At 52.8% G+C, this 21,696-nt stretch overlaps 1 protein-coding gene across 1 annotated transcript; it reads right to left on the bottom strand.

Moving 5' to 3' along the window:
- Positions 1 to 45: 45 nt before the first annotated feature.
- Positions 46 to 21,696, bottom strand: ZDHHC18 (zDHHC palmitoyltransferase 18; the record flags this gene model as incomplete). The annotated part of the gene is made up of 8 exons (XM_084242729.1): positions 46 to 163; positions 842 to 954; positions 1,494 to 1,596; positions 2,354 to 2,402; positions 2,525 to 2,662; positions 4,040 to 4,189; positions 17,123 to 17,283; positions 21,380 to 21,696. 8 exons carry the CDS (start codon positions 21,694 to 21,696, stop codon positions 46 to 48), a joined length of 1,149 nt encoding a protein of 382 aa, XP_084098855.1.

The raw sequence follows: 21,696 nt of genomic DNA, 5'->3' as shown, positions 1-21,696 counted from the left end.
GCGCAGGGGCGGACCGGCCAGCGGGTGGCAAGGACTGAGCCTGGATCAGGGGTGGCCTCCTACCATGCTGGCGTCGGGCTTGGCTCCGAAGGTGGGCTCGTCACTTCTGATGGGCGAGGGCAACATGGTGTCGGACTGCACAAATCCCCTCCGGTCAATCAGGCTTCCAGTCACAAAGGGGGAGAACATGTGAGGGCCCTGCCCGACACCAGAGTCCCAGGCTGGGGGCTGGTTGGCAGAGTCCATCCCCAGCCAGGACCCAGCCCTAGAGAGGTGAGGCAAGAGAGCTGTGCTCCATTTGGGAGCTCAAGGTCCTCCCCTTCCTGTAGGGTCCTCTCTACACTACGGACTTTCAGCCACAGGATTTGTTTACTGTTAACTCAAACTGGCCCACCTTTTTTTCTGGTTGCAGATAACGGGAAAGGCAAGGATGAAAGGGCCTCTGGAAACAGTGAAATTCCCACTGCCCTGACTGACCCCAGGGGCAGGATGAGTGACAAGCATATCGGGCAGCGACATGGGAAGTCTTGTTCCTGCAGTGTCCATTGCAATTTAACTCCAGTTCTGGCGCTCTGGCGCCTCCTGGTGTCGGGACAGAGGGGGCAGCGGAATATGTAATCCTCTTTATATTTTGAACTTTTTTCTACAATGAGCATGTGATTAAAATTTCTAACTCACCACAGAATCCCTTTCCACAAAAAGTGTCCTGAATACATTCAGCAGGGGGTGGTGGACAGAGAGGGCGCTTGTGGCGTGGGGACTGGTCTGCTGATGTCCAGAACTTTTGAGAAGTGTGGCTGGGGTGGGCCCTGTACCCTCTCCTCTGTACCCACTGGCTTACCTGGGAGGTAGGGGGCCACAGAGCACAGCGCAGCAGTTGGTGATAACACTTTTATGGCTGTAGGGATTGACGGAGGTCTCACCGCCCCTCTTGCTGGACCATGAGCCTTTGATCTGCAAGCAGGAAGGAGGTCTGAGTCAGGTACTGCCTGCAATGTACTTTTCTACAAGGGGAGCCTAGAGGTGGGGAAACCCAACACATTCTGAAGCCAGTTCTGACTAGTCTATTGCAGGGGACATGTCTTTAACCAAGGAAATAGATGAGCCAGAAGTCTCCAAAGGAAACTCTTTGGGTGCACCCTCCCATCTCTGGCCAGCCACCTGGCAGGGAGGGTGGTCCAAGGGCAGGGGCTCAGACCTGGCTGTGAACCCTGAGTCTTGCATGACCCTCGACAAATCAATACTTCTCTGAATTTCAATCCTTGTTTGAAAAAGAGGACCTTGGTAGCAATGCCAGAGCGGAAGGTGGGATCTGTCCATCTGCAGCTCTGCGAAGTGGCTGCTGCAGGCACTGAGTTTAGCACCTTCTGATCCAGAGTTTTCCAAGCCTTTTTGGCCCCAACACTGCTTTCTGCTTAGCTTCTAGTATCCTCCTGCATAGCTAGCACCCAGGACCCCACCAGGGAACGAAGGGCTGCCCCAGCCTTACTCACATCTTCATTGGTTGTCAGGTTGGAGGCGACGAGGTAAGTGTGAAACCCTGAGAGGCCCAAGATGGACCAGATGGAGAAGAAGCAGATCACCAACTCCAGCACGGTGAGCACAGTCAAGGACCCACATGGGGATCAGAGCAGGAGTCTCCTCCCATGCCCGGGGGCGCATGACACACCGGTCTAGCGCCTATCTTCTGGGGAGCTGTTTCCCCAGGAAGGAAGGAAGTTCGTACCCTGCCTGTGACCCCAGCATCACTTCTCAATAGGATCACTCCCAGGGCCCCAAGGAGGGCTCAGGAACCCCCTCAAGAGTAGGATGAGGGGCCTCCCGGTGGCACAGCAGTTGAGCGCTGGGCTGCGAAGCTTCCTGCGGCCTCTGTAGCGCCGGTTCAATCCCCGGCTGCCAGCAAGGGTCCCACAAGGTATGTGGACCTCTCCTGCCATGCCCACTACTCCCCTCAGCAGTGTATTTCATCAGTCTGCCTGTTCTGTTCCCCGCTCTGGCTATGGTGGATTCTCTCACCCTCCCGCGTTTCTGACTGTACCCAGTGCTTGTATAAATAAATAAATCTTAAAAAAAAAAAAAAAAAAGAGTAGGATGAGCCCAGGGTGATGGATGGTAGGGTTCTAAGCACCAAGATCAACACAGACGTGCTCCAGAGAGTGTGCGACATAAGGGAAGCCACAGCCTCCGAGAGTCCGTTTAGGATCAGCTCTAACCTGAACATGACCAGAAGCAGCGTGTATATGGGATTCATTTCTACACCACTCCCCAGTGTTCACAGGATGAGGTAAGGGGACCCATCCCAGTGAAGGGGCCTCAGTCTCCCCTGAGGTGACCACTAGCTGACAAAGGATATCTCGCTGGTGTCTCCTTCAGAGTGGCGAGGAAGTTGCTTCCCTGAGAGCCTGGGGAGGAAGACACATTAGAGGGCATGCTCAGAGATGGCAACCACCGCCTCCTGACCTTGGTGAGGTCACTGGCCGGGCACCCTCCTCCCCACCCCACCCCGCCCCCACCCTCAACTCACGCAGCGTCAGGTGGGTGACCACGCAGGCGAAGATGAAGGCCGTCAGGAAGGAGAGGGAGAGAATAAACGCGTAGAAGAAGCGGTAGTTCCGTCTCCCCACACAGTTGCCCACCCAGGGGCAGTGATGGTCAAACCGTTCTGACAAGGGTGAGAGGACATGGTGAGTGCGGCCTCGCCTGCCACCAGCACAGATGCTTACAGGCCTCACACCACAGCTGGTGCCCTCCTCCCTCCTCCACTCTCCGCTCTCAGTTCCTCAGACACAACCTGCTCCAGTCCTTCGCTGATGGCTCCCACCGCCTGCACATTCCTCCCTCACTCTTCACCATCTCAGCCTCAAAGCCCTTTCTTTATGTCTCCTCCAATCCAGTCTAGGTGGAGACCCCTATTATCTACCTGTGTCCGCTGGTCACTTATCTTCTGTGGCACTTTGCCTGTGCGTGTATTTATTTATAATTACTGGACTGATCAGTTACTCCTGATCAATTGTAAGCTCCATGTGGGGGCCTCTTTTGGCTTCACAGTGAATCAATCCTGGGGTCCAGCAGATGCCCAGAAGATCCCAGTGAGCATTTGCTGCCTGGCCTATGACCCAGGCCACAGCCTAACACTAGAGGTGCAGGGAGGGGCTGAGCCACTATGTAACTCATCAGCTGTCATCGGAGGCCCAGTCAGAGGGATGCGCTCGCATTAGCATGCTGTCCCTGAGGGTAGAACCAACCATGCCATGCTGGGAGGAAAGTGCCCTGTGGGAATGCGGCTCACAAGTCCACTGCAGGCCTTGAGCTGAGGCTAGTACCCTCTGCAGGGGGTGGGTGGGGCAGACTCTCAGGATGAACAACGCCCACTGAGTCACCCACTCTCTGCTGCTGGCGTCATGGGGTGTTCCTCACTCTGCTCGGGGAGTGCTGAATGAGCACGATGAGCTCACTGCCCTGGGGAAGGTGCACAGTCACCATGGCTCAGTTCACCTGGGTCCCTGCGCAGTTTCCCTCTCAACACGTTCCCAGGGGCACACCCTCGGTCCCCATCAGAGCTGCCTAACCTCTGGAGAGCGGAGAAAGGGGACAAAACAGCCTCTGGTTCCCCAGCAACCACTGCAGTTATGGTTCAGGAGCTACATCCTCTCCACCTCATGAGCTCCAACTCCTTTGACCAGCAACTTGTCCCTTCCCGAACTCGAAATCGAATCAACATTTCAGTATTGCTTTTCCTGAGTCCCTGCATAGTAAATATTCTTTCTGGCCCAAACTGAAGGAGAATGTTACTGCTCTGGTCTCTGCTTCCTTGGAACCTGGGCCTGCTAAGGACTGGGCTGGGGGGTCTCCCAAGGCCCTCTGTGTCTGCCTCCTACTTCAGAGCTGGGAGAAGGAGTCCACCAGTCCTAGGCTGAAACACACCACTGGTCACGTCCAGAACCCCTCCCTATGGCCTCTACTCAGAATACTTCTCTCCTGCCTCCAGGACTCCAGTTCTCTCAGGATCCCCACACGTTCCCTGCTACCTCGCACTCACCCACACAGTTGTCACAGACACTGCAGTGTGAGGTCCGCGGGGGCCGAAACATCTTGCAGGTGAAGCAGTACTTCAGCTTCACCATCTGCCCGTTGATCATCACCTCCCGGGTCCGAGGAGGTGGCCGGTACGTGGAACTTCCTGTGTTGTCTGAGAGCAGGAGGAGAGAAAGATTTGGGTGTCCAAGCAGCCCAGATTGAGGTACCCCAGCAGGGGGAAGCCACTGCCATCTGGCTGAGACAAGAGAAGACTTGGGGAAAGTGTTTCTGGGCATGAAAATTGAGGTAAGATGCTAGCCCGGGCCTCCCTGACGGCACAGGGTTAAGGTCTCAGTGCTATCAAGCTATTGCCTGCCACTGCGGCCTGAGGTCGATCCCCGGTGAGGGAGCTAACTAACCCACATGGCGCAGCAGACCTTTTTCCTCTCTTGCCCACTGCTCCCCTCAGCAGTGTATTTCAGTAGATCCACCTGTTCTGCTCCCCACTCTGCCTCTGGTGAATCCTCTCACCCTCCGTACCTCTGGCCTATGCCCCAGTTCTTCTATGCATAAATAAATAAAAATAAATCTTTAAAAATAAAAAAAGATGTTGGCCTAAGATCAGGACCAATTTTAAGAGCTGCTGTGACTTACTGGGATTTGCTGTGTATCTGTGCTAAAGCTTCACATACCTACTCACACGCCCTTCGCCTTCCGCAGCTCTGAGAAGGGCTGCCAGAGCAGGAGACTCCAGGCAGGCTTAGTGAGGTTTATCTGCAGCTAATTAAGCCTGGCACTGGTTTCAGATTCTAGGAGGTTCAGGAGACCAAACGAACAAAGTAAATAAAGCCACAAGGAAATAATTAGCTCCAGAACGTGGGCCATCTACAACATCACAAGTCTGATCTTTAGCAAAAGTCTCGGTCCCTTACAAAAAGAGAGATTGTTCTAAGTTAAAAGAGATGTTTAACTTAGATGTAACACATGGTCTGAGATTGGATCCTGTTTCAAAAAACAAAACACAGCAACAAAAGTAATTTGGAGGGCAACTGGAGAAATGTGACTATAGATTAGAAATGATAGAACTACTCATTTCCCAAGGTGTGAAAATGGAGCTGTAGTTACGCAGAAGACTGTCCTTATATATATTTTTTTAATTAATGAGGTACTATTGTTTTCCATCACTGTTAACATTCTGACAATACAGGACTGCTCCCCTCAGGTGTGGTCATCGTAGCTCTTGCACCACCAAAGCACCCAGTCCTCTGCATGGTCCAATGTGTTCTCCACGCCCCTTCTCATCCCTCTTCCTCTCCCTTCCCTCTTGGATGCCTCAGGTCTCTGGTCAGCTTTTAAGGATAGGATTTATGGTCTGTCTTTGTTTGACTATTTGGTTTCTCTATAGTCCATATGTAAGTAAAACCACCTGGCATTTCTCTCTCTCCTGATTTATTTTTTTTTTAGATTATCTATTTATTTATCTATTTTATTTATTTATACATGCACTGGGTACAGTTAGAAGCGCGGGAGGGTGAGAGAATTCACCAGAACCAGAGCGGGAAGCAGAGCAGGCAGAAGGACTGAAGTACACTGCTGAGGGCAGCAGCGGGCGGCAGGAGAGATCTGCGCGCCATGTGGGACCCTCCTCCGGTGGCTGGGGAGCAGCCGGGGATTGAACCGGCGCTGCGGAGGCTGCGGGCAGCTTCGCAACCCAGCGCTCAACCGGTGCGCCACCGGGGAGGCCCTCTCCTGATTTATTTTACTGAGCATAATCCCTTCCAGCTCCATCCATGCTGCCACAAATGTTATGAGTTTATCATTTCTGATTGCTGAGTAATATTCTACTGTGTATGTACCACATTTTCTTGATCCAGTCATCTGTTTATGGTCTATCCTTGGATTTTGTTTTTTGTTTTATGTATACAAGAACTGGGGTACAGGTCAGAGGTGTGGCAGAGGTGATGGTGAGAGGATTCACCAGAGACAGAGTAAGGAACAGAACAGATAGATTGACTAAAATACACTGCTGAAGGAAGCAGCAGGTGTGACAGGAGAGGTCTGCTCCCTGGCCAGAAATCGAACTCGTGCTGCAGTAGTTGTGGATAGTTTCATAGGTTGCATCTTAACCCCTTCCGCCACCAGGGGGGCCCTGTCCTTAGATTTTGAAGCCACATGTTTTAGTACTAATGGGTAAAGTATCTGCTGAGGGGGAGCAGCAGGCAAGACAGACATCTATGATGTCTATTATTTACTATGAAATCGTTTATTAAGAAATATTTATTTATTTATTTATTTATTTTAAAGATTTTTTTTTAATATAGAGGCATATTTTCTTTCTTTCTTTATTTGTTTGTTTTTGTTTATACATGCACTGGGTACAGTCAGAAGCGCGGGAGGGTGAGAGAATTCACCAGAGCCAGAGCGGAGAGCAGAGCAGGCAGAAGGACCGAAGTACACTGCTGAGGGGAGCAGCGGGCGGCAGGAGAGGTCTGCGCGCCATGTGGGACCCTCCTCCGGTGGCCGGGGAGCAGCCGGGGATCGAACCGGCGCCGCAGAGGCCGCGGGCAGCCTCGCAACCCAGCGCCCAACCGCTGCGCCACCGGGGAGGCCCTATTAAGAAATATTTATACGACACAAGTAAGATACACTAATAACTATTAAATCTAGATGGTGAACATAAAGGAATTTGTGATTCTTCCAATTTTCCTATATGTTTGAAACTTTTCATAAGAAAAAAAGAAATATAGATAAACCACATTCATAAATTAGAAGATTCAATATAAGAAAAGGACTTATTCCCCCTAATCTATACAATCAACATAATCCCAATTGGGTTTTTTTGGTCTAGGTGGAAAGTGACAAACTCATTCTAAAATTCATATGAAATGCAAGAATAGCCTAGGCACTCTTTTTTTTTTTTAAAGATTTATTTATTTATACAAGAACTGGGGTACAGTCAGAGGCGCGAGAGGGTGAGGGGATTCACCAGAGACACAGCGGGGAGCAGAACAGGCAGACGGACCAAAGACACTGCTAAGCGGAGCAGCAGGCGCAACTGGTGAGGTCTGCCACACCACGTGGGTTTCTCCCTGGCCGGCCGGGAATTGAACCCGCACAGCAGAGGCTGTGGACAGCTTCACAGCATGGCACTCAACCTGCTGTGCCACCAGGGAGGCCCACTCTTGAAGAAGAAAGCAGGGCACTCTAAGACTTAGGATAAAGCTGCAGTACTCAAAACAACATGATTTAGACACCAGGGACAAAAAGAGTGCCCAGGACTGACTCAACATGTATGTGATCATGTGGTTCATTTATGACAAAGGTGACTGCTGAGATGCCATGAAGATGGTCCTCGTCCAATAAATGGTGCTGGATCCACTGGATACACAATTGGGGAAAGATATATTTGCAAGCCTGCTGCCCAATAAACACAAGTTTAATTACAGACAGACTGCAGCTCTAAATGCAAAATTGGATAAAAAATATATGAGGATGATTTAATGACTCTGGAATGGACAGTTCTCTTAATTTCTTAAACAACATACAGGGCATTCCTGGTGGCACAAGGCATTAAGTCACAGCACTATGAAGCTATCCGCAGCCACTGCAGCATGAGTTCAAGCCCCAGCCAGGGAGGTGACCCACATGGCGCAGCACACCTCTTCTGTCTCGCCTGCTGCTCCCCCTCAGCAGTGTATTTCAGTAGATCTGCCTAATCCTCTCACCGCCCCCCACCCCCACACCTCTGGCCTACACCCCAGTTCTTGTATGCATAAATAAATAAACCTTAAAAAAAAAACAACAACATACATAGGAGCTAACCATAAAAAAGCAATTGGATAAACTGTATTCGATGAGAATTAAGAACTTTTGTTTATCTCAAGATCATTAAAAGGATATAAAGACAATCTTCTGAGTAGAAGATATTTATAATATATCTGTCTGACAAGGGACAAAGGATTTGTAGTCAGACTACCAAAAGAATGCTCCTAAATCTGTAAGAAAAGGCGGCTAAAATCAAATGTGGACAAAAGATTCCAACACCCATTTCACAAGAGAGGCTATCCAAAGAGGCCGATAAACACGTGAAAAAGTACTTAACACTCATTAGTCATCAAAGAAATGCAAACTGAAACTGCAATATGCTACCCACTACATAACGCACCAGACTGGCTAAAACAAAAAAATTAAAAATATCAAATGTTGGCAAAAATGTAAAGCAACTAGAAAAGTCCTATGACGACTCTGGAAAGCTGTTCAGGACTCACTCCTGAAGCTCATCCCCACATGTGCCTCGCCAGCAACCCCACTTCCAGGCACCTTCCCCACAGCAACGTGCCTGTGCCCCAGCAGACACGTCCGAGAATGCTCACAGTGACGGTGCCCATGACAGCCAAAATCTGGAACTACCCAGATGCCCATCCACAGTAGACTAGATTTTAAAATATCATGTATCCACACAATGGAACTTTCTACAGCCATGCGAATGGAGGAGCCACAACTGCTCACGGTCCTATCAGTGGCTCTCAGCACAGCGTCAAGAGGAGAAACCACAGACAGAAGGACACAAAATGTGCAACCAGGTAAAAGTCATATATGGTATTGGCAGTCAGGACCTCAGGACCATGGCTGCCCTTGGAGGGAGACAGTGTTAGAAAGGGGAGCAAGGGGTGCTGCTGGGGTGTGGCACTTACTCTTTCTTCACCTGGTGCTGGTCACACGTGCCTGTTTAGTTTGTGAACATTCAACAAACAGAACATGTGTGCTTTGTACACTATTGGTTAAGTCTGTTATATTTCAGCAAAAACATAAGAAAAAGAAAGGTTCTGATAACTTGTGTGAAGTCACGTAGCTGGTACATCGCTGAAGTAGGAACCAAGGCCTAACAGTGGCAAAGCCACAGCTGAACCCACTGAGCCTCTCCGTACCCCAGGCCAGCGAGGACCTAAGTCCCCAGAAAAGCCACTCCTGCCCAGACAGAATCCCAGCAGTCACCGGAGCAGCCTGTGATCCACACCATTGCTTCACTGGATCTATTCCCTAGATGACATCTCCAGTTTGGCCACTTGCCTCCAACGATTATTCACGTAACGCCTGTCACATGCCAGGCGCTATTCCGGGCACCTGGCATCCAGGCAGTGTGGCAAGCAGACTCCGGCTGCACATTTCCAGCTACCCAACAGATTTCTGCAAAGCTGTTTCACCACCACCTCAACCATGGCGTGTTTAAGATGGAACTAGACACCTGACCATCTCCTTGAACCAGCAAGGTGGGAAGGGCAGGGGTTCGAGGCCAACGAACACACTTGAAACCCTGCTTTGCCACTGACTGGTTGGTTGTACTCACGGAATTCTCTGAGCCTCCTGCTCACCTTTGCAAGGGGACTAGCGCGGAGGACGGCACGTGACTCCCGGCCCTGCCTCCTCGCTGGGCTTCTCCTGATGAGACTATCTGCTAGATGCTCGTGATAAATCGTCCTCCTCCCCTACCCCCTTGCCTCGGTTTCCCCAATCACGGACATGGAGTAACAACAGCACCCACCTGCTGGGTTGCTAGGAGGATTAACTGAGTAAATAAATGAGAAATGGCACAAAGCAAACATATAAGAAGTGGGCACTGCTACCCTGAGCTCACAGAAAGAAGGCGAGGGGGAAGCGAACACTGCGCTCACGCTGGCTGTATGCGAGCACTCTGCACACAGGCCTCCCCAATCCTGATAACGAAGGTTATTAATAGCATCTCCTGTAACAGCTAAGGAGACGTCACAGAGGTTAAGTAACTTGCCTAAGGCCAGAGAGCTGATGGGCAACAAACCAGGAAGTGACCCCAAGTTTCCAAAGCTTGGGCTTGAGGTCTTCTGGTAAGCAACGAGGTGCCACAATGAGTGCTCCTCACCCCTGCATGCTTCCTTATTTCTGCACAAGTCAAGAGCTGGGAGGAACCTCAAAGAGCACATAACACACCTCCTGGCACATGCCAGATACCCCAATGTCCCTTAGCTGACAGCCTCTGTTCTAACCCCTTCAGTTCATAAATAATAAAAGAGGGCCAGAGAGGTGAGGGGTTTGCCCAGGGCCACAGTTAGCCAGTGGCAGACGGTGGAACCCAGGGTGGGGCGTGTTTGCAAATCCATCCCTCTCCCCGTCCCTGCCCCACCAGCTGCCAGGTCTGGTCCTCTTCTTCCTCCCTAACCCTTCAGCCTCACTCCTAATACCCCAACCCCAGCCAGGCTGTATCTGGGAACAGGCGTCCTCAGATGACTCCCTGTTTCCAGCGCCTCCCTGCCTTTCAACTCCTGTTGCACAAACTCCCACATTCTCTAAACAACGCCTTTCCAGGATTATCCCAGCTCAAAACTCACTGGACTCCCCGAAAAAAACGTGTGGTACAAACTCTCATTCTGCTTTCTGGGCCCCCCACAACTGGGCCAATCTGCATCCCAACTCTTCTCCCACCCTCCCCATGAAACCCTGGAGCCTCGGGCTTCCTGCCTCCTCCCACTATGCCCAAACCCTTCTCTTCTCTTCTCTCACCAGGACTCACTGAGCCCGGTCTGGTCCCCAGCAGCTCCTTTGACCACTCCCACCTTGCTGTGCACCCTGTCTGGTGAGTTGTGATGGCACAGCTGTGTGTACGCTGCCTCGCCAGAGCAGGCGCTGAGGAGTAAATAGGTGTAAATAGTTCCAGGTCTCTGACCTACAAGGCAGCAGACAGGACAGAAAATGTGCTTTGGACTCAGCAGGCCCGGAGTTCAAATCCAGCCCCTTCCATTTGAGTGGCGCCCCGGGAGAAGTCACCAACCTGTGGGGGCCTACAGCTGCATCTCTAAGAGCAGGTGACCAGCTCACATTAAGGCTGGCACTGGTAGCTGTTCCCTTGAGGGGCAGCAAGGCACTGGCTCCAGAGCCTAAGAACTCTGGGCTCAAGTCCTAGTTTTGCTCCCTGCTTCTACTTACAGAAGTCCTTCCAGGAACTCTGAGCCTGGTTTACTCCTCTGAAAAAAGGAGATAAGATAGTCTCAACCTCACAGGTTTCTCGTGAGAGCTGAAGGGGATGCTGGAGGGCGGCCCCAAGCCATTCCCGGGAGCTTACAACTCTCTAGCCCTTTCCGAGCTGTGGCGCCTACTCCAAACCCAATCCTGCCCCATAGGCCTCAGGGTCCCCACTCCTGCTCCCAATGTCTCTGAGGTCTAGGCACTGGTCCAACCACTTATGAGCTGTGTAATGGGTCAAGTCACTCGACTTCCCTGTGCTCTCATCTGCTAAAAAGATGGGGCATAATTATGTACACACCCTAGTGTTGTTGGGGCGGGGGAAGGGGATTATGAGAGTTCATCAAGTAGTTTTAGCAAATTGTATAGCATCTGGCTAAAGCTTAATAAATATCAGCCATTATTACTGTTGTTATTATTTCCATGAAATATTACATTCCAAACAATTGATTTACAAAGAAATCTTCAGAACAAACCCACCTGTGAGTGAGGAACAGTCACAGGCCCGCTTGGGACGAAGAGAAAAGTTTCTAAACTCCTAAGTGAGTCCCAAAAGCCTCTCTGCCAAGGCAGGGAGGAGACTCCCCTCAGTAAGTTCTGGTCTCTGCAGCCAGGCTCTCTCCTTTCCAGAAATCTGGGGAAGGGGAAGAGAAGCTCCGCACACCCAACTTCCTTCTGGCGCCAAGAGATGGAAGTAGAGCAGAGAAGGTGCCAGCCTGGAGCAAGGGTGCTGCACGAGTCACTGACTGCAGGGCCCTAAGTAAGCCGGGTCAAAGGGAGCTTTGTGGGGACGCGGAACCCTACTCGGGGCCGGGGGAGACAAGCAGCTGTCCCAGTGTCGACCAATCACTACCTGGGACTCAGACTCAAAACCCTACTACCTAAGCAGCTCCTTAGCACCAGAGCAAGTCCATGCCTGATGATGAGGCTCACATCTCTTAAGTTGCAGTTGAGAAAAACAACTTTCTAGTGTACCGACATTCCTGTCTCACTTGAAACAGAAAGAACAAATGCTCTGGGCAGGGCCAGGGGCCATGCCACATTTTGCAGACGAGAAAATTGACTTCCCTCCAATCGTAGACAGTGGGGCTGAATTAGAATCCTTGTCTTCCAAGCGTTCACTTGATCAGTCTTTCAAACACACACTGTTCGAGGCCTGGGGGTGGCCAGAGGGGGACAAGTAAGGAACAAGCACATATAAATGAGTCAGACACACTTGCTTTGTTCATCAGGTTCAGATTGAAGAAGGAATGATAATGAGATGCTGTCCCTGCCCTAAGGGGGTCTAAGACTTACCCCTGGACTCTTTCTGCTTCAGGCTTTTCCCCAGGAAGTCAAAGGTGCCCTCATGCTGGTGATGCCCTCCCACCACCTTCCAGATGGGAAACCAACCCCCTGGCATGGTGGTAATGAGGGCAAAGGCTCCTCCTCACTGCATACCTGTGACTCTCCTACATCTCTCTCCTAACCAAGGGAATGCTATGAATGGCTTCACCCTACTAGAGCCTCAAAGTTGGGGATGAAGCCCAGCAGTGGGCCTGGAAGCCCCCGGAGTTGGCCATAAGCTGTTCAGGGGGCTGTAGTGAGGGCAGGCTGCAGGTCTACCCACGCCCCTGGACCCCGACTACGGCCCTCTGCCATGGAGAAGGCCACTGTGGTCTCCCCTGCTTCCAGGCTGGCTCAAGGTCAGCCACAGTGGCCAAGCTCTTGAGTGCTGGGTCATTGTAATCCTCACCATTTCTGCTCATTGCAAGGATTGGGGAGCCCTTACCACAGACAGGCTTAGCGGTGAGCCTGGGCGTACAGGAAGAGCTCGGCGTGAGGGCAGAGTGAGCGGATAACAAGAATGGGAAAGTGGGTAGTTACAGAGGCTGAGTAAGGCTGTAAGTCAAGGGTGGTAACTGGGCCAGCAAGCGCTCATTTGCAGCCTGGCCCCATCATGTGTTAGCCTGTGACTTTGAGGAAGCAGCTCAACCTCTGAGCCCGTTTCCTCACTGGATAATCAAATCAACCTGGTGAGATGATGCTACAAATGAGCGCGACCTAATGCAGAGGTCTAGCCCACAGCCAGTCACTGGTGTATTACTATGTCTAAACTCACCACCACGGGAACACGGGGGGAGATGTGGGATGGGGGCGGGAGGCAGCATTCAAGGAGGAACTAAAGACAAGCAGCAGCGAGGCTGGACTCCGCTCCCCAGGGGTGGCGCCAGGCAGGGCAGCAGAGGGGACTGGGTGGACACAGGCACAGAGGCATCCAGCGCTGGGGAGCAGAGGACTGGTAGAGGTGCAGGAAGGGTGGGCTGGAGCTGGCCTAGGTCCTGCAGGTATGTGCACCTCAGGGAGGAGTTTCTGGGCAAATGGGAAATGATGCTTCCTGACCAAGACACTAAGCAACAATGAATCATGTTCTGAGAAAGTTATTCCCTTTCCAACTTCCTTTCCAGTTTCTGACTCCCTCAAGGGGAAAGTCTCGACATTTAATGCCTAATGCCTGCCACCCTCATAGGCCTCATGGTGACTATTTCTGGCAGTCAACTGTAACCACCAAGAATCCTGTAACATTGCTTTTGTGATTATCTTTTATTCAGAACAAGTGGCTTTCTGCCTACAGGGGTGAAATAAATTTCCCTTGTAAAATGCATTTAAAAGTGAGCTACTGGGCCTCCCCAGTGGTGCAGCGGTTGAGCGCTGGGTTGCGAAGCTGCCTGCAGCCTCTGCAGCACCGGTTCGATCCCCGGCCACCGGAGGAGGGTCCCACCTGGCACGCAGACCTCTCCTGCCGCCTGCTACTCCCCTCAGCAGTGTACTTCGGTCCTTCTGCCTGCTCTGCTCCCCACTCTGGCTCTGGTGAATTCTCTCACCTTCCCATGCTTCTGACTGTACCCAGTGCTTGTATAAATAAATAAATAAATCTAAAAAAAAAAAAAAAAAGTGAGCTACTTAGGGCCTCCCTGGTGGCGCAAGGGGTTACATCTCAGCACTATGAAGCTGTCACCAGCCACTGCAAAACTAGTCGATGGCGGCCAGGGCTTTCCAGAGCCTACCCACATAGCGTAGCAGACCTCTTCTGTCTCACCTGCTTGCTCCCCTCAGCAGTGTATTTAAGTCAGTCTGCCTGTTCTGTTTCCCACTCTTGCTGGTGAATCCTCTCACACCCCGCACTTCTGGCCTGTACCCCAGTTCTTGTATGCATAAATAAATCTTTAAATATAAAAGAAAGTATGGTTCACCCAGATTGGAAACCTCCTGACTTCACCCTAAAATCCAACTCCAGTTCGTTTGAGAATTCAGAGGTCCCAAAGATGCCACAATGCAGGCTTGGCAACAGTTCTCATGTGGAAGTCTCTGACCTGACATTCAGGGCCTTGTAAGACAGACTCTACCCCACCATAATTTTCAAAATTCTCTGAAGCACTTGTGTTCCACATAATTTGGCCTGCACGGGGTCCCATGCTTGGCCCCCACCTGCACCCCACTCTGTCCTCTCCTCTGTTCACCTGCCCAGAGGTCTTCCTTCACACACCTTCCTGCACCTGAACTCTACCCAAACTTTACAGTTTGCCTCAAGGCACCTCTTCAGGAAGCCTCTCGATAGCCTCCAGGCAGAACATATTCCTGGTTTCTCTGATCCTCTTCCAAAGCCTGGTCTCACACCTGTGGCAACTGGTCAGACCTTCCACTTTGGACTGAGCAAGCCTGGAAACCACCAGAAGACATGGTTTACATCAGATTCATTTCTGGCCCCTTTCCTCTTCCTGCCGCAGTCAGGAGTCTACAGACAGAATTATCACACAAGAGGAAAAAACCCATAATGCCAACTGAGAGAAGCTCTGAGTCTCTCTCCAGCAGTCACCCAGGAAAGCCAGGAGGACTCCACAGAGGTGTGTCCATTTGGTCAATGTCCTGAGTCTTCCATGTGGAGGACAAGGTGGATAAACACTCACAATCCAGGAAAGGCTGTGGGACCTGCCTGGCAAATATGTAACGCCCACCAAGCCGCACCGGGCCAAGAGGAAGGGCAAGGAGCTCTGGGCGCATGCCATGGGAGGTCTGGTCCAACTGGGGTCACCAGGGCTTTCCAGCGCCTAGGACACTTGAGGTGAGACAAGAATGAAGACAGTGCCGCCACACGAGGCTGGGCACGTGTCCGTGCCACCTCCTCAGAGGAGAGAGCGGGGGCTTGGGAGGCAAGGTGCACATTCCATTGTTACTCCCTGCCTCAGTTTCCACGTCGGCACAACAGACTATTGTGAGGATTTGGTGGGGAACGGGTGGAGGTACTCAGCACACAGTCACGTGCTCCCCAGACCTGGGAGATTACAGCTTCGGGAGGCAGAGGATTGCAGGTAGCCAGATAGTAATCCTGCCGCACAATTATCTCTCACGGGAGCCTACTGCTGCATCTCCCCCAAGGTTGGAAGGAAGGGTCAGACTGAGGGGCTGTGACGGAGCAGAATCCAGGAGGCCAAGTGGCCCAGTGGTGTGAGGAGGAAGGAAACTGATTGTAGGCGAGAAAGACAGCACCAAGGGTGTGGCCGAGAGTTGGCGGGGACAGAGAAAGGGGACAAAGGACAGACAGAGAATGAGGACCTCGTCTCCCCGCCTGCCTGCTTCTGGAGCTGCTCCAGGGCACTCGTGGCATACCTTCCAGCGGGCATGCAGCAGGCCTTGACATTTATAGGCCACAGGTCTCTTCTGTGCCAGCTGGGTATTTAAAAGTCTGTCTGAAAGCCACCCTATTAAGGGAACGAGCCAACCACGAACAGGAAACCCCTGAGGTGTGCAAATACCCACGTCACTTCTCAGAAGGAAGGAGTTGGGGTGGAGCAAGCTGAGATTAAGGCCTGACCTTAGTGCCCAGCCATCAAGGGGAACCCACACAGCAGTCTGAGAGGAAGCATAAGTTCTTTCTGACCACCCTGACCTTCCTGCTGTTACTGTTTCCAGATCACAAAATAATGGGCTTCCTTGGACACAAGTACCCTGGGACACATACTATTCAGGGATCATCTCAAGTGCCACCTCCTCCTGGAGGCCTCCCTGGACCACCTAAACTAGCTTACTCCCCACCTAAACTAGCTTATCTCCCAGATGCTCACATGGCTCAACCTCTCATCTCTGCAGTTCTTTGCTGACGAGGCCTACCCTAAATACCCTATAAAATTATATCTTTTGGGCCTCCCTGGTGGCGTAGGGGTTAAAGACAGCACTATCAAGCTACTGCTAGCCACTACAGCACGAGTTCAATCCCCAGCCGGCCAGGGAGCAACCAACAAGGTGCAGCAGACCTCTCCTGTCTTGCCCGCTGCTCCCCTCAGCAGTGTATTTCAGTCGATCTGCCTGTTCTGCTCCCCACTCTGTCTCTGGTGAATTCTCTCACCTCTCTTACCTCTCTGGCTTACACCCCAGTTCTTGTATGCATAAATATATAAATCTTTTTAAAAAAAAAATCGTATCTCTTCACCCCAGGTCTCATCTTCCCTCGCTGCTCTCCTCTTGCCTGTCTGACATCCTAGTTGTTTGTTTGTTTACTATCTTTTTCCTCCTGCTGGACTGTCAGCTACAAAAGAATCCAAAGGTCCCAAAGATGCCACTGTCAGATTTACTCACTGCTGAATCACCATCTAGAAAATCAGCATCTAGAAAAGTGCCAGGTGCATAATAGGGGCTCAAGAAATGCTTGATGAGTGAATGAATGTGAATGTTTAGTTTAAGAGCAGGGGCCCTAGTCAGACTGTCTTGGGTCTCACTCCAGCTCTTCCACTGTATGATCTTGGATGACTTTACTTAATCTCACTGAGACTCGATTTAATTAAACAGTAAAAGAAAATGGTACCCACCTTCTAAGATTATCAAGGGATTAAGTAAGACCATGTATCTAATAAGGTTATGTGCCTGACCCCCCAGTAAGCTCTCAGTACTATTCTGACTGCCACCACAGCTTTGCTTGTTAGCATTTCCTGCTTGTTTATCATCTGTCTCCTCCACTCCAGTGTCAGCTCCACACACTTAGTTCTTAGCACAGTGTGGGAAGAGAAAATCAGGCCTCCTCTCAAGTCAAGGCATATGGAGCTGTGGGACACAGCTTTGGCTGGAGCAGAAACCTCACCGATCTGTTTCTCCAGGGCGGCTGCCTCGCAGACAGTGGCCCGGGGCAGGATTCCAGGGTCGGTGAAACTTGTCTGCAGCAGGCAGCTCATGACGAAGAAGAAGAGGATGGCAGCAATGATGGGGATGGCAAGGGTCAGTTGGCGGGCCAGGAAGGGACAGCTAGAAAGAGAGAGGGAGCGAGAGATGAGCAGACATCCTGAGGGCTCCCTGGGACACAAGCCTACAGTACCAGTCAGGTGTGGTTAGCCTAGCAGCCACCACCACCAGGCCCTAAGCAGAAATCACTAGCTGATCCTTGCACTTTGCCCACTTTCAGATGGTAGATCTGATCAATTGATCCCAGCACTCTGACCCCCGACACTGAGTTTACAGCCTCAGAATCCTCCTAAAGACAGAGCTTCAGGCAGCCACTACCAATTAACTGGACTGAACCATTTATGACAATGGTCACTCATTCAGTCAGTCACTGTGCCACAGTTACTGAGGTCTCTGGGTCAGGTAATGCCCTCAATAGGCAGCAGGAGGGCCTCCCTGGTGGCGCAGGCGGTTGAGCGCCGCAATGTGAAGGTGTCCGCAGCCTCTGCAGCGCAGGTTTGATCCCAGCCGGCCGGCGAGAATCCCACATGGTGAAGCAGACCTCTCCTGTCTCACCCGCTGCTCCCCTCAGCAGTGTATTTCATGAGTCTGCCTGTTCTGTTCCGTGCTCTGTCTCTGGTGAATCCTCTCACCCTCCCATGCATCTGGCCTGTACCCGGTTCTTGTATAAAAATAAATAAATCTTTAAAAAAAAAAAGTACCATTAAAAAAAAAAAGGCAGCAGGAATAGCAGTAAATAGAACAAGAGCCTTCTGCTCCCTCAATGAGGCTCAGGGTCTAGTGGGGCAAAGAGATGTAAACAGAGAATTGCCACATAGCCTTTGAGTGTTCTGGTGGACGAGGGAAGAGCAGAACAGTCAGGAGAGGCTTGCTGAAGGGCGTAACGAGTACTCGGCCAGATCTGAACAATGCATAAGGCCAGCCAGGTGGAGGGCAGTGGGGCAAAGAGGGTGGTGGTTCAGCCCCTGCCACTGTCACCCAATGGCTGGCCCCCCAAGTCAGCCTATCAGTGCCTGACCCTAGCTGGCTCAGAGACCAGTGCACAGGTCTGACTCTGAGGCCCACCCAGACTATTAACCACCCTCCTATACTGCTTTCCCTCCTAGAACCAGAGTGGCACCTGAGAGGGCCAAGAGCTGCCATTTGGGAGGTGACCAGCCACCAGGAGCTCTGAATTAGGTGAGGTTCCAGGAGGGGCACTTAGAGGCTGTTTCTGGAGCCTCCATCTCAGAGGTTCTGGCCTCCAGATGTGTCCTTCCTTTGAGAAGCAGGTTGCCACGGCCAAGAACTCCAAGTGGGCCATGTTGTGCTCCACACATCTCAGTGCTTCCTGGGTTTGAGCCCCACACTGGCCCTCCACATCACCCACATGGCAACTTAAGTCAGTTCACGTACAACCAGACTTCTTGGGGATGAAGAAAACTTGAAACCTGAGACATCCTCTGAAGTACCAAGTCCTAGCCCCTAGATTTTAGTGAAGGGGACTTCAAGGCCCACAGCCAGATCCAAGGTCACCCCGCCAACCAGACAGGACTGAGGTATGCAGGTTTCCAGCAAACGCTGTCCATTCATTCAACAAATATTTACTGTATTGAGCACCGCTGACATACCAGGCCCTGTTCGAGGTACTGAGGATACAACAGCAAGGAGAATAAAGGCCTCCTTTCTCATGGAGAAAGTAGGCAAGAAGCCTACTTGTACAAAGAGTACAAGTATCGTACTTATGTGAGGTGGTGGCAAGAGTTCAAAGAATGGTAAGTCAGGGGGGCAGGGTTAAGAGGAAGGAAAGTGGCTAGCTAGTTATAGGACAGGTCAGGGAAGGATGGAGAAAGTGAGGCTATGCAAAGGAAAGGTACAAGCAATACAAGGCCCCGAGGCAGGAGTGTGCAAGGAGGCCAGTGCTCCCAGAGGGGAATGCACAGGGGGTTGGTGGAAGGCGACAGAGACAGAGAGGAGGCTCTTTAGCAGGGTCCGGCTCTCATGGGGTTGGATCCAGACCTGACTTAAATTAAAGGGACACTCTGGCTGCTGGGTGGAGGTGGGAAGAGGAGCAGAAGCTAGAAGCCCTACACAAAACCCACCAAATCAAACAATGAAACAAGACCCTTCACAGCAGCACATGCCCTGGAGAGCCACCTCTCCCCTCCCCCAGAGTAACGGGAGATTATGAGCGCCCCTCACCCCCAGCACGCCTCACACCAGTCCAAATCCAGGTGAGCTCTCAACCCAAACCCAAACCCTTCTGCCAACTCCACCACCCCCTGAGGAGGAGCTGAGGCAAAGGCAAGATGATTCACAAGCTCTCCCCAAATCTAGAAATCCTCGCTTCCTCCCCCTCTGGGGACAAATCTGTCACTTAGACCAGAGGCGGTCCTGCTTCTGGACTGACTGACTCTCACATGGCAGGGTCATGGGAGGCCACCACGGGCAGCACTGTTTTCTCTTGCCCGGGCTGCTGGCTTGGCTGCAAGGACCTGCCCGGAGACCTGGAAAAGGCTCTTTAAAAACACCCACTCGGGCAGGCCCACGGAGGGGGATCTGAAACTCAGCTCAGGGCCATGCTGGGACAAGGGGGCTCCCCAGAACTTCTGCTTATCAAATTATCACATAACTTCTCATCTACCCTGAGAAGCTAGTTTGTAGGAAGTCCTCACCTTGACTCAAGGGGAAACCCAGGGCTGTTGACCCATGATCTGGCAACAGGAAAGGTTACCTGGGGGCTGGGGCTTTTGTGGCAGCCTTAGGGAGACCTTGGGAAGCGTCTCTTGGGGAAGACCACAGGAGCAAGAGCCAGCAATGAGTGCCTGCCACTGGCTCGGAGTGCACAAGTATGAATCCTTGCCACCCTTCTGACAACCTCAGGGCTTGGGCGCTATACAAACCCCATCTCAAAGATGAGGAAGCGGGAGCTCTGAGAGGTGATGTGACTGCCCCACGGGGTGGTGAAGCTGGGACTGGAACCACATCCATAGGTACCAGAAATGGAGTTCTTAACCATGCAGTAAAATTTAGGGAGACAGGATCGCTGGGAGGGCGGGGGGTGCAGTCTGGAGTGGGTGTGGAACATGCACGTGTGAGCGCACATGAGGGATCACTAGCAGGAGACTCAGGCAGGGACCAAGGGTAGAGCAGGAAACTTCCAACACAAATACATGGCCCTGGAAAGGTGACAGGCACCGCACGGCCTCCTGCATCCATATGGAGATGCCATGTGAGCCGCTGCTGGGTCACTGAGGATATGAAGAGGTCAGAAGCCCGCGGGGGCCAGCATGAGCTGTCCCATGAAAGCACTCTGGGCGCTCTTGAGAAATAAGGCACTGAAGCGCTCCAGCCACAGGATGGCCAGAGGGATGCTCGGGGATGCTGAGAAGGGAAAGAGCCGGGAGGGAAGGCAGAGGGAAGCAGGGGCTCGACTGTCTGGGGCAGCGGCGGGGGGCAGGAAGTGTGCTGGAGAGGAAGTCTGACACGTCCACAGTGTTTGAGGGCGATTGCCTAAAGGCCTGCGGTGATAACAACTGAGGGGAAAGTAACGGGGAGTGTCTGAGAGTAGAGAGATGACCAAGGGGACCCTAGAGGAGTGGGGAAGAGGCCAGGAGACCTGCAGTGGGGAGCACAGAGCTAAAGGACATAGACGAAATTCAGGAGTTGTCTGAAAAGGATATAAAGTAGGCTCAAGGGATGAGAAAGAACCTGGGGGGCCCGCGGGGTGCACCAGAGATGGCGAGGGGGTGTGAGTGAGGACGAGGAGACCGTTCAAGGCGCAGCGGAATCCTGGGGCAGATTCCGGGAGGGCGGGGTCCGGCGGGAGCGGGTGGCGTTCTGGAGAGAGCAGGGGCTGGCGAAGGCGGGGTGCCGGCGAGGACCGGGGAGGGCGCCGGCTAGGAGGCCCGGAGGGGGCCAGGCGCGACGGACACGAGATGCGGGGAGACTGGCGAGGCCGGGGGCATGTCTGGGAGGCCCAGGAGGGCGCAGGTCCAGAACCGGCGGGGAGCGGAGGGTGCCCGGCAGGTGCGGGGTGGGGTGGGGCGCAGGGGGGCAGGGAGGCGCCGAGCAGCGGCGCCCTGCAAGGGGCCGCAGGGGTGCAATGCCTGGGCCGGGAGCGAGGGCGCCGGCAGGGGCGGGGGATGGGCCGCGGGGGGCCGGCGCGCCCGGGACTCACTCGAAGACGAAGAAGAGGACGGTGGTGGTGAGGATGAGCAGCAGCGTGAGCGCGAAGACGCCGCCGTGGCCGGCCAGCATGAGGCGGCCGCCGCAGTAGAAGCGGTTGCGGCCCGGGAACACCTCCCACTTGCGCTGCGGCCGGCGGCCGAGGCTCCCGCTGCCGCTGCCGCTCCAGCGCGGCGCCCCGGGGGAGGCGGGCGGCGGGGGCCCGGGGCCCGGGCCGGGGGGCGCGGCGGGCCCGGGACGGCGCGCCCCGGGGGAGGCGGGCGGCGGGGCGGCCCCGGGGCTGATCTGCTGGTACTCGCAGTCCTTCAT

The sequence above is a fragment of the Talpa europaea genome, assembly GCF_964194135.1.
Source record: "Talpa europaea genome assembly, chromosome: 9".
In the NCBI taxonomy this organism is placed as follows: Eukaryota; Metazoa; Chordata; class Mammalia; order Eulipotyphla; family Talpidae; genus Talpa; species Talpa europaea.
This window is presented reverse-complemented; position numbering and strand designations above follow the sequence as displayed.